General features: G+C 36.3%; 1 protein-coding gene across 3 annotated transcripts in view; it reads right to left on the bottom strand.

The window, feature by feature from the left end:
* SLC13A1 (solute carrier family 13 member 1) overlaps positions 1-12,968 on the bottom strand; it is an 81,789-nt gene that overhangs the window by 49,106 nt on the left and 19,715 nt on the right. For all 3 annotated transcript variants that reach the window (XM_061197995.1, XM_061197994.1, XM_061197996.1), the window contains exons 2-6: positions 12,814-12,942; positions 11,049-11,185; positions 8,675-8,862; positions 7,687-7,744; positions 7,554-7,602 (exon numbers count right to left, since the gene is read on the bottom strand). In XM_061197995.1, the coding sequence (XP_061053978.1) occupies positions 7,554-7,602; positions 7,687-7,744; positions 8,675-8,862; positions 11,049-11,185; positions 12,814-12,942 (561 nt within the window). The remainder of the gene's footprint in view (positions 1-7,553; positions 7,603-7,686; positions 7,745-8,674; positions 8,863-11,048; positions 11,186-12,813; positions 12,943-12,968) is intronic.

Here is a 12,968-nt window from a genome sequence, read left to right on the forward strand (position 1 = left end):
AAGAACTAAAAAATATGGAATACAGCTAAAGTGGAAGAAATGGAAGAAAATTTGTCTCCTCAAATTCTTACTTTGGAAGAGAAGAAAAGCTCAAAAAAAAGTCATGCAAATGTATACTTTTAAAAGTAAATGAACAGAAACTAAATGCAAGGATAAAATAGACAGAACGAAGTAATAAAGAGAAGAAACTAATAAAGTAGAACATGAAATAGGATCAAAAGAGCCAAAAGCTGGTTCTTTGACAAGACTTATAAGGCATAAAATCGACGTACTTTTGCAAGAATTATTCCAAAAATGTTTAAAAGCCTAAGTAAAAATATTAGGAATTAAAAGATACATAACTAAAAATACTGTAGAAATTAAATAGGTAATAAGTGAGTATTATAAACAGCATGCTACTAAATTTGAAATGGAATGCATAAATTCCTAGAAAAATATAACTAAAACTCGAGGAGAAATAGAAAATATGAATAATTTTGAATCCAGGAAAGTAATAGAATAATTGCTAAGTATATGTATATGCCTTCTGCTTTCTCCCTTCTGTTTCCTGCTAGCTGGAACAGAGAATGGATAGAGGGAGATGAGGCAGCCATCTTGAACTATGAGGTAGCCATCAAGTGCTGATGATGGCAGAGCAAGGATAGAAAGAGTCAAGGTCATCATGATTGTGGAGCCACCATACCAGCCTATTTCTATCTTATTAAAACTACTGCTATTTTTGGTCTTTGTTGAGATGAAGAAGTAACTAATATAAGTGGTAATACTGAAAAGAAAATAAAATGATTAACATGAAATTCTGGACTGTGGCTACGTTGATAAGGGGATGGATGTGATGGTGTGAAGAAAGAAGATGGAATCAGAGAAGAGCTCATGGAGAATTCTAGAAATTGTTATGTTCTATTTCTTAAGCTGGGGTGTTGGTAAATACCATTTTATTTATCTTATTCTTTTAAATTTCTGTTACATTCTTTAAATATGTATATATTAAAATATTTCATAATCAAGATATATGAAAACCAATTTGGGGACAAAATAAATGTATTCCTTTGTTAGGAAATATCATTGGAATATGAAAAGAAAAATATTGTTGAAGATTTTAGGAAACAAAATACAGTATTAGAATAAATGTTATGGTATGGGAGGTTTATTGTACAGTTAGAGGAAAGTACAGATGCTTCCAACATGGCTAAGCTCATGTTATTTGCTAGATAATATTTTAACAATATAAAATGTGAAGAACCACATTTTTGTGATTCAAAAATGAAAGATATATGGAAGAAAAGGTATCATCAATAGTCAATCATTTCTTTAATAACAAAATGTTTTGTGGAAACCTAGCTAAGTAAACCAATGGAGCCCAGCTAGGGCTTTGACTACAATAAATATTAAAATCTCGAGTGAGGTCGTGTTCACAGGTTGCTGCTATGATTCCTCTCTCTTTTTAATGAATATTAAAATAAATTATTTACTCAGAAGTGAATTTACCCCACCAACTGTTGCCACCCGCTTCTCTCTTCTTTCAGAAGATACACCTGTCAGAATTTCACGTGGATCGGGTTTGACCTGTTTGCTGATACCCAGGCATTTACCTTCACTTTAGTGAAGCCTCTTTGTGGGGCATATTGGATCCCCAGTATATATCAGAAATATCATCCTTTGTTCTGATTTAATACCATTGATAATGAGGCTTCCAAATTCTCAGTTGAATGGAATGAGTTCTCATAAATTGGATTAGTGAGTAGAATAGTTACAATTTCTTTTGAAAGTTCAACTTCATCTTGTATTCCCAGAGGCACAGAAAACTGCCAAGTTAAAAAAAGACCAAGTAAAGGGTACAAACTTTCAGCTATGAGTAAGGACTTAAGAGCCATCGCGAAACATGGTGACTAGAGTTGACAACACTGCACGTGACAACTGAAATTTGCCAAGAGAGTAGAACTCAAATGTTCTCACCAAAAAAAAAAAAAAAGAAAAGAAAAGAAAAAAAGATAAAATATATGAAGTGATCAATGTGCCAATCAACCAGATGGGGGAAACCATTTCACCATGAATACTTCATCAGATCACAATGATGTACACTTTAAATATCCCAGGTTTTTTTTCAACTTTATTGAGGTATAATTAACAAATAAAATTGTAAGATATTTAAAGTGTACATCATAGTGATCTGATCCACATATACATTATGAAAAGATTACCCCCATCCAGCCCATCAACACATCCATCACCTTTCTTTCTTCCTTCCTTCCTTCCTTCCTTTTTTTCTTTCTTTCTTTCTTTCTTTCCTTGCTTCCTTCTTTCTTTCTTTCTTTCTTTTTCTTCCTTTCCCTTTCTTTCTTTCTTTCTTTCTTTCTTTCTTTCTTTCTTTCTTTCTTTCTTTCTTTCTTTCTTTCTTTCCTTCCTTCCTTCCTTCCTTCCTTCCTTCTTTCTTTCTTTCCTTTTTTTTCTTTTTTTCTTTTTTTTGGTGAGGCATTCAAGTATCAGTCCCCTAGCCAATCTCACCCATACAACAGTATTATCAACTCTAGTCCCCATGTTTTACATTAGGTTCTCTGACTTTATTTATCTTATAGCCAAATGCTTATACTCTATTACCAACCTCTCCCTATTTACCTACCCACCACCCTGCCCCAGCCCCTGGCAACCATTTTTCTACTCTTTGTTTCTATGAGTTTTACTTTAAAAAAAAAAAGAAAGATTTCCATATATAAATGAAGCCATGCAGTATTTGTCTTTCTCTGTCTGGCTTATTTTACTTATAGTGCACTCAAGTTTAATCCATGTCATTGCAAATGACAGAATTTCCTTTTTTGCCACGGCTAAATAATATTCCATGGTATGTACATACCACATCTTCTTGATCCATTCATTCACTTAGGTTTTTTTCCATATCTTGGCTACTGCAATGAACATGGGAGTGCAGATTTCCTTTGAATATATACCCTGTAGTGGGATTGCTGGGTCCTATGGTGGTTCTATTTTTAATATTTTGAGGAACCTTCATACTGCTTTCCATAGTGGTTGCACCAGTTTACATTCCCACCAACAATGAACAGGGGGCTCCCTTTTCTCGACACCTTCAACAACACTTGTTATCTCTTGTCTTTTTGATGCTGCTGTGATTCCTAAAGGGTGTGTAATAGGCTCTCTCTCTCTCAATCATTCTCCCTCTCTCTCTCTTTCTGCTCACCTCTCTATAAACCGCAGGGTTTGGCAGGATGAGTAAAGGAGACCCGTGAGTTGTCTCAAGTGAGGTCTGAGAGGCATTAACAATTGGCTTTGCTGCCGAATTTCACGCGGTCTAAGAGAAGGCAAGAGTAATCAAGAAGAACTTTTGTTTGTAGCATCTACTTGATCTAATCTAAAATTCCTTTTCCACATTTGATCTAGGGACCAGATATTCTAGAACTGATATCTCCTTACTTGGCAGAACTAATGCCCCTAGTCCCTGACATTATGACCCATGCTAATTACTGTTATACGGTTCTTAGAATTTTTGGAGAATATTAAAGAGTGCCCTCTTACAGAATTTGATTTTGAATAATAAGAATTTCACCCCCAAACTAAACAACACGTAATTAAAAGCAAAATTCAATTTGTTCAAGGAAATTTTCCTTTGAACTTTTCCCTTTGGGGAACAAGAAATTATATAAGATGAATGGAAAACAATTATTTTAGGCCTTTCATTAAAAGTGTACTGATTTTTCAATTCCTTTCATTCAAAGATGTCTGGAGGTTTAGAAATTGAGCTAGTGTAAAAATCTGGGGTATCTCTTTGATTAATACTAGTGCTTGAAAGACGGAAAAAATATAGCAACTTGATTCTTCTCTTGGTATGTAAAAATAGATTTTTGGAAACCTGGAACTCATTTCTTATGGAAATAATATGAGTGATGATTGGTCTCCCAATTGCTCCACTGGAACCTGACAAATCTATTCCCGCATGTATGTCAGTGTCATTTTGGGGTCTTCCTTTCTTCTTGTTCCTTTTCTTCTCTAAAAATATTTCAGCTACTTTTGGAGTAATATAGAATTTATGGGCTACGTACCTACCCACCATTTTTATTCTGGGCATGAGTAGGGAGTTCTGCTAATGGGTGGGCCATTGCCTATAGTGAAAAGGGAACTTGGTGAGTCACGGAAGACATCTCTTTTTTAAGTATGCAGCTTAGGAATATGACTCTTAGATAGGAGTGCTCCTTAATCAGTTCCTGGAATCTGAGGAACCGCTGAATATCCATCAGCTTCAAAATATAATCATCACCATCAGCTGCTGCAGCAGCAGCAATGGGAAAATTATCATCAAATTATCATCGTTATCATCTTTACCAAAACTTTGCAGTTCTATTAACAATAATTTTAGGACTGATAAAGTATATAAAGAACTCATACAACTCACTAGCAAAAACATCCAACCAACCAAACAAACAAAAATCCCCAGACAAGCCAATTGAAAAATGGGCAGAGGAACTGAATAGACATTTTCACAAAGAAGACATCCAAATGGTCAACAGGTACATGAAAAGGTGCTCAACACCACTAATCATCAGGGAAATGCAGGTCAAAAGTATAATGAGTTATCATCTCACACCTGTTAGAATGGCTCTTATTATAATAGCATTATGCTAAGTGAAATAAGTCAGACAGAGAAAGACAAATACTGCATGGTATCATTTATATGTGGAATCCATAAAAGCCAAACTCATAAAACAGAGAGTAGAGTGGTGGTTACCCGGGGCTGGGGGTGGGGGAAATGGGGAGATGATGGTTGAAGGGTGCAAGCTGCTAGTTTTAGGATGAATAAGTTCTGGGGATCTAATGTACAGCATGAGTATTATAATTAATAATACTATATACATAGCTGGAAGGTGGTAAGAGAGTAGATCTTAAATGTTAACACTGCAATAAAGGAATGGTAATTATGTAATGTGATGGAGGTGTTAAATAAAGCTATGGTGGAGATCATTTTGCAATATGTAAGTATATCAAATCAACACGTTGGTGATTCAGATGTGTAAAAACATGGCAAAATGGTGCAAATTACTAAAAAATCTATGCCTTTCATTTTTTCCTCTTCTTTGAAATTTATTTTAAATCATCCCCTCTCAAAAGGAGTAATATTTGGATCTTTTTTGACTTGTAGTTCACATTCAAAGCCAAACCACACAGGATTTATTTTAATTCAATAAAATGTTCCACCAACTTCATGAAAAAAGCAGAAGACTAAAACATTATGAATATAAATATTCCTTCCATTTTATAGTTAGATTAAGTAGATATAGATTCTTCCACATGATCAATTAATCTTAAATTATCTAGTTTAAATCTAGCAAAGAACAGGTGCAATTTATTGTAATTATAACACAAACTATACAATATGTTTATATCTGAGAAGAGATTTGTAACTGCTAAAAATCAAAACATATCTTAAATGTACAGTATGTAAAAAATACTTTCATGTGATCTCTTATAAATAGCACTATTACAGAGCAAAAAGTGATCCCTTAATTTTTCTTTTACACCAAGCTAAATTTTTATATATAAAGTTCTAGAAAGACCGTAGAATCATTGTTCAAAGGTCTTGCTCTTCTCTCCCAAACTCAGATCTTAATCTCTACTGCCTAAAATATACCCAAATTACCTTACTTCTCCCCGTTGAAAACCTATTTCCCCTCCGTGTTTCCCATCTCAGTCCGTGGCATCACCATCTGCCTTTACCTAGCTTACTGTAGCAGAGGCATCTTCTATACTTTTCTCTCTCTCATCCACAAAGTCCGATTAATCAAAAAATTCAGTTAGGTCCATACCCTCTGCCTTTCACATTGTTGCCACAGTAAGTTTCTCAAAGGGCAGAGTTTAACATGCTGCCTCCTGGCTTCAAAGCTCTCTATTTCCCTTAAGATGAACTAAACTCCTTTGCATGGCATGAACAGCAATTTTTAACCTGGCCCAACCTATCCAAACATTTCACTTTCCACAGCTCATTCCTGGCACCTGCACTGGAGATGTTTCCCCAAAAAAGCCCTGCTCTCGACATTTTGGGGTCTTTGAATTCATCATATTCTCTGATTATGTTACCTCTTCCTTTTTCTCTCCTTCGTTAATTAGTCAAGATACATATCTATTGAATACCTACTCTCTGTCAAACAATGGAATGTGCTAGGGGATTATATGCTGGACCAAGTGGACACAGTCCCTGCGCTCATGGAGTTTGCACTTCCCTGATTGCACACGACATCTTGCTCCAGACTCAAATTCCTTTACCTCACATTCCCTCTGGCAATATTCCTAGATTGAGCTAGTTGCTCCAGCTTCTGGGAGATCTGGCCTCTGTGTGCACCTTTGCTGTGGTATTTATGTCACACATTTTTTTAAAGTCCGTCTTCCCCATTAGACTCTGAGCTGCTTACGGTTAAGGAGCAGGTCTTTTCATCAACAGACCTTCCTACAATGCCTAGGACAGTGTTGGATGTCAAATCCATTGGAAGCCAAAATTTAGGCATCACGCCAGAAAACTGGGTTTGTAAAGATGACCACAAGAAAGTTACCGAGTGCAAGTATATCCAGCAGTTTTTAAAGCCTATTTCTAATGCATTCTTCTGTGATACAGCTGGCATACTGTTGATTTTCTATGTTTTAAAAGAATTACTTCTCTCCCTAAAGATGATAATGTTTTCATAAATATGTATTCAATTCTCATCTTAAAAACCCTTAATATACCCTGTAGCTAGTGGTTTAAAACTTATCTTTGTATTAGTTTTCTCTTTACATAAAAATCGCTCTTTCCTTGAAGATTTCTGTAAATAACAAGAAAGTTTTTTTTTTCCTATTGAGTTGCATGCTAATGCATTATAGCCTGAGGAAGGAACATATGCCCCACTCTCATATTTCTAACGCCATGGTTACCGTCGGACTGTTTCTATGCAGGATTATTTTTCAATGGTCCCGAGATATATTGCTCCCAATACAACCCAGTATAGTATTTTTACATTGATTTATTCTGGGGAAATGAATTCTATGGGATAGTTTACAAAAGTCTCTTTCCTTCCTTTAATAGGCAGAATAGCTACAACAACTCCATCTGTGTTTGACAGTAGCGGCTCATGAATTCTGCATTGAATTTAGTGGTAAGGAAGACACTAAAGATAACTGGATTGTAATTACATGAATAGGAGTTGCTCTAAGTTCATAACCTGGAAGAAATATTATGAGCCTAATAAAAAGGCAGCAAGATTTTAATAAGAAAATGAAACAATATTCTGAGACTAGCATTATATTTCTTTAAACTACATATGCTAATTGCCATCACCACGAACCTGGTAAAAGGAGAAAATGAGGCTGATTTTCAGAGCCTAAAATGTTTCCTATCAGGATGTTGATTTCAGTCCATCCATGAAGGCTTATCAAACCATTACAATATGCTTTGATGTAAGCAAGTAAAGTAATTTATAGACAAGGAAGCAAGTAACAGGTTTTAAAATGCGTACATATCTAACTGCAGATCTAATATAATTTTATGTGTAATTATTCAGAGAGAATCAAATTTAATGTACCTTTTCCAGCTCCATCTTGCTTGAAATTTTCCCTGCATCATTACTGCATCTGAAAAACAAATTGACCCAGTTTATAATTGTATTAATTATAAAATGTAATTCAGAAAATCCTAATCAAAATAATATTCTTTACCCTGGAACTGGTTTTGTTTTCTCTTTCCTCTCACTTGTTTCATGTCCATTAACATTTTCTGCAAAACATTAAATAGAAAAAAATAATAATTTAAATGAAGGGTTATCAGTGTGTGTATGTATGTGTGTGTGTGAAGACGGAAGCATTATTAGAAACTGAAAATAAACAAATTCACCTTGTACTGACATAACAGTCATCATAATAAAGTATTTTACAAACACCAATATCCTCCCAACATTTTTTTTTCACTGCATCACAGCAGTTTATCAGACCAGAAATAACCAAGGTAAAATGTGATGCTGTTTCCAAATAGAATATAAGAATTAAAGGTTCCCAATATTATTCAGGAAAGTCATTTCAGTATAAAAGAGTAACCTGGGGCTTCCCTGGTGGCGCAGTGGTTGAGAGTCTGCCTGCCAGTGCAGGGGACGCGGGTTCGACCCCTGGTCTGGGAAGATCCCACATGCCGCGGAGTGACTAGGCCCGTGGGCCACAGTTGCTGAGCCTGCGCGTCTGGAGCCTGTGCTCCGCAACAAGAGAGGCCGCGATGGTGAGAGGCCCGCGCACCGCGATGAGGAGTGGCCCCCACTTGCTGCAACTGGAGAAAGCCCTCGCACAGAAACGAAGACCCAACACAGCCATAAATAAATAAATTAATTTAAAAAAAAAAAAAAAAAGGAGTAACCTGGAGGTCTACTGATAAAGGCATGAAAGACAGAGAGAGTTCTAACAGACTGGCTGGAGGATAGAAAAGTCATACTTTTTCTTTCCCTTTTGCCAGAGAATGTAAATTCAACAATTAATTGAAAGTAAAATATTTGGGTAAATGTAATTCCCTTGTATAAATACTGGAAAATAGAGAAAGAAGAAGGTTAAATTCCCATCATGCATGTATGGACAATTAGTTCAAAATATAACCCAGAATTCTTGAGTTTATTCTATTGCCCAAATGACTAGACCCCACTGTGGCCAAATCAACGTGTGATACCATCTGTTTCCAGTCCATAGTTGGTTGATCCACTGATATAAGTCATCTGAGTAGCCTCAACCTCTGCTTCAGCACTGATGATCTGCTGGGCCACAGCCTCCACGATGGGCATCACCATGGCAGCAGTAGAGGTGTTGCTAAGCCACATAGATAAGAAGGCGGTACTGCTCATGAACCCCAACGTCAGCCTGAAATGAGAGGGCCTTTATTATGAACTGTACTCTCTAGCTTCACTAGCTCTGTATCACTTAACTGTAAAGGATGTTGTTTATGAGTTGTGAATTAATTTTTTCAAAACATGGAAGGTTAAGATTCCTCCCAGATGAGGAACTCTGAGGACAGCTGTAGCCAGGTAGAAATCAAAATGGCACATGTAAGGGCAGATTTCTTATGAGGTTTGTCTCCCTGAAAACCATCAGGATCTTCTCTCCGAAACCAGAAAAATGATAAAACTTATAATCAAACTGCAAGTTGGTAGATGGTGTAACAGCTTATAATATTACACCAATATTTGAATGCCCTTTACAGATGACACATCTTCAAATACTAGTAAGATAAGGTGCGGTCAGCATTTGCATTTAAGATCCCTTATCCTTTCTTTTATGTTTGGGTCGTATCTCTGATTATTAGTATATGTGCCAAAGAGGCACAAGGGCAAGGAGGGAGGTTAATATTTATAAATCTGCTTTTTACTTGTTAACTACTCTGGGTCAATATATGGTGGGTGGAAGAAATGGGTAAAATCACTAGCTAAAATGAGGTTTCAGAATTTTCTGTAGATTCAATTATTCATGCTCTTCTGAATCTGACATCCCTGCCTGTTGTCAAGACTGGATGTATTACATTGTCTCCTCTTACAAATAGAGTAATTCTTCTCCCTTAAAAAATAACATACCTAAGATTATAGGATTTTAAACCATGTCTATAAGCTTTCAAAATCACAATTGGGAAAAAAACACGATCTCTTTTGAGTAGGAGGTCCAAGGAAATCATTCAGAAGCACATCTTTCCATATAGAGCCATTTATGAAATTCTCTGACTCTCTTTTGAAATAGATCTATAAGAAAAATTCCGCACTATAAATTCCAACTACAGATAAGGTGGATATTTTCTATGTGTAAAACAAAACAAAAGAAAACTTTTAAGAAAACTGTTTAAACAAGAAATGATTCTTAATTAAAAAAAAGAAAAGAAACAATTTTAACTTAAGGCACTGGCAAAACAAGAAATCTTTCAATACGCAAAGGGTGGGAACTGATAAAACTTCTGCGTGGTAAAAATGCCTTAAATTGAAAAACCGCTTAGTGGTATAATGGACAGGACCCTTGCCTCACTGTGCAGTGCATGACCTCACCCCCTGCGGCCAGTGAGCAGTTGGCCAAGGAAAAGAGACACATTTCTACAGCACTTTAAGAGGCATGGAACACCATTTCATTGTAAGAGTGAAATACCCTTAATACATACATGTCGTAAAATTTTTAAGTAACAGATATTTTTAAAAATGTGTCTGATCTGAGTTATCGAATTTTTTTTCTATTTAACAAAACAGTTTGCTCCATAAATGATAAACACAGATGTGGTTATACCCTGGAACGAATTATGCAACATAATTCAATACAATTTTCCTATTTTTAAAGAAAGATAAGAAGGGAAGAACCACCTAAGGCTTTAAAGCATGATGCCATTAGGTAAATGATTATGACACTGGAATTTTTTTTTTTTTTTAGCTCCCATCTATGTTCTTAACAAGAGCTAGAATTAAAACCAAAACAGCCAATCAATTTAATGGAAAAAAGCATTTATTTTACTGGGGAAAATCAGTCTAACGAGTGATTTCACATTCTATAAATGAACCTTCTTAATTGCTTCACTTTGGAACAGTTCATTTAAAAAGAGAAATGTTCACCTTGGAATTTTTCTGCACATACTTGTATTTTGTCAGCAATGTCTTTGGTTCTTAACATCCTCCCTGATGATCAAGGATACTCTTGAACAAGTCTTGAATGTGTAATCAGCCAAATAAACAAGATAGCACTGAAATCTACTCTGAAGTCTGTCAGTCTTGTCTGTTGAGGTTCAAGGCTTCTCTCAGCTTTGACTCCTACGGTGCATAAAAGGTGAACGAGTTGTGTGCACTTATTCCAACCTCCCTGTAATTAGACCTGCAGTGAAAGGAAAGTTTTCTTTCTTTTCCTCCTCCAACTCAAGTACCTTTTATATCACTTTCATATTTGCAGAGAAAAAAAAAGTCATGAATTACACTGCCATACAAATGATGGCCTGGATATGCATTACTTACTTATCTTGTTTATTTGCTCCGCACAAAAATGGTCTGTTTGGAATGTAAACCTGGAACGGTAAACACAGCACTTACCATGCTGGGTTCACACCCACCATCATCACCATTCTCAGAGCAATCCTTTTGTGCAGATTCCATTTTTCTGTTGATGTTGCTAAACAGATGACTCCAATTAGCAGTAGGTGAAAATCTTTGAAATAAGAAGATGCCACCTGAAATTACAGTTAAACCCATTATTTACATTGGTGAGGGGAAAACAACATTGCACCAGAAAGACATTGTTTCACTGCTCTTAACTTTGACCTTCAACTACATAATCTTTCTATTTTGTTGAAAGAAATGTAGATGTGTTTGAATACAAATTTAAGTAAGTTCCACATCCTTACCCAGAAACAGTAGTGCTATGAAAAAAGTATATAGGAAAAAAAAGGGTACCCATATCCTGAGTTTTTAAAGAGCTGAGCAACATCAGGCAAGTGCCTTCTGTGCCTTAATTTCTCCATCTGTAAACTAGTTTGTGCTCCTATGGCAGAATGGCCATGACTATGATCTGGGAAAGTCTCAAGTCAAGCTTTGGTTTGCCAATATCTTTATCACCACCATTATGCCAAAACTGCAGTCACTCTTTTGTATTTTGAATGGAGACTAGGAGAGTATACAGATACTTGGGCAACCACTTGGAGCAGGATTTACCGAAGAATGCTCTGAAAGGTATATAATATTTTTCTTTAAAAAAAAAGTTTCTGTGGTCAAATAAGTTTAAAAAACAGAGTTTTCTAAGATCCTAGAATTTTCTTTCTTGTAGGCCTTCTCAAAACCTTTAAACACTAGTGTATACTATCACTCTCAAAGTGTGGGATACCCTATACTACATATTTTTCAAACTTATCTAATCATAGAAACCTTATTTAAAAATACCTCATGGTACTGATATTCAAGAGACCTGACTTTATGAAATGCTTGGCTTAAATTGAATCACAAGGCTGTGGTAAAATCTTCTCCCACGGAAAGGGGAAGAAAACTGTATCATGGGTATTATGGGTTAGTTAATAAACAGAAGTTTCCACCCACGCTACAGGACAGATGAGCCTCATGAAAGCAGTACTGGGCCCAGGCAGAAGATAGAAATCCAAAGGTGATAAATTGCATGGCCTGGCATCTTGAACATGACATCTTGCCTGAGAATGTTTCAGCTGTGGTTTTAGGCAGTTGTGTGCTGGGTGGCTGAAAGCTGCATGGAGACAGATATTCTGGTTTCAATGCATTTCATACTTTTAATGGGAAACTGAATCCACTTTCTTCAGATGGGTACCCTTAGATTGTATAAAGGTAAGAAACACCTCTCAGCATGAATAAACTCTCAGCAAGAACAAAATGGAAATACATGTGAAAGTTAATTTGGCCTTATCTTCTGAAATGGCAGGTTTCTGGAAAAGAAAACAGGGAAGCTTTTTCTTCATTAGAAACAAGAATTGCTTTTCCAACACTGTGTGAGACCGAATTCTGTTGACTAGAAAAAGCTGATGCAGGACGTGAAAGAATTGGCCCTTTTCTTGGAAGGTAGGCACCGGGCGTGGATGTCAGCCTGGGAAGATTGGACACACATTTCTCCTACTGACACACGTGACTCAAGAAGCCACCGTCTGTGTTTTGTTTTTGTCCACCTGAAGGTGGACACACATGCACAATTCTAGAGGCAAGAAACAGCTGGAAGTTTGGAGGACTTATGTGGAAGCTTTATCAACAGGATTATTGCTCCTTTTAAATACAGCTTTCTCATTGGAAGTAGCAGCACGAAGTAGGGAATCTAATTATGTCAAACATTCACAGGAGAACTTACCTTCTTGGAAGGTATGATCCCAAACATAGGGAACATTAAGCCAGGCAGCAAAGCTGTTACTGACAGAGGCAAAGCTTCTGTCACCCAAAACATGGCAATGACAAACAGGATGTAGGCACATTCTGCTTCCTGGACAGAACAAAGGCAAAATGCCA

This window comes from Eubalaena glacialis, chromosome 8 (assembly GCF_028564815.1).
Source record: "Eubalaena glacialis isolate mEubGla1 chromosome 8, mEubGla1.1.hap2.+ XY, whole genome shotgun sequence".
NCBI classification, from domain to species: Eukaryota; Metazoa; Chordata; class Mammalia; order Artiodactyla; family Balaenidae; genus Eubalaena; species Eubalaena glacialis.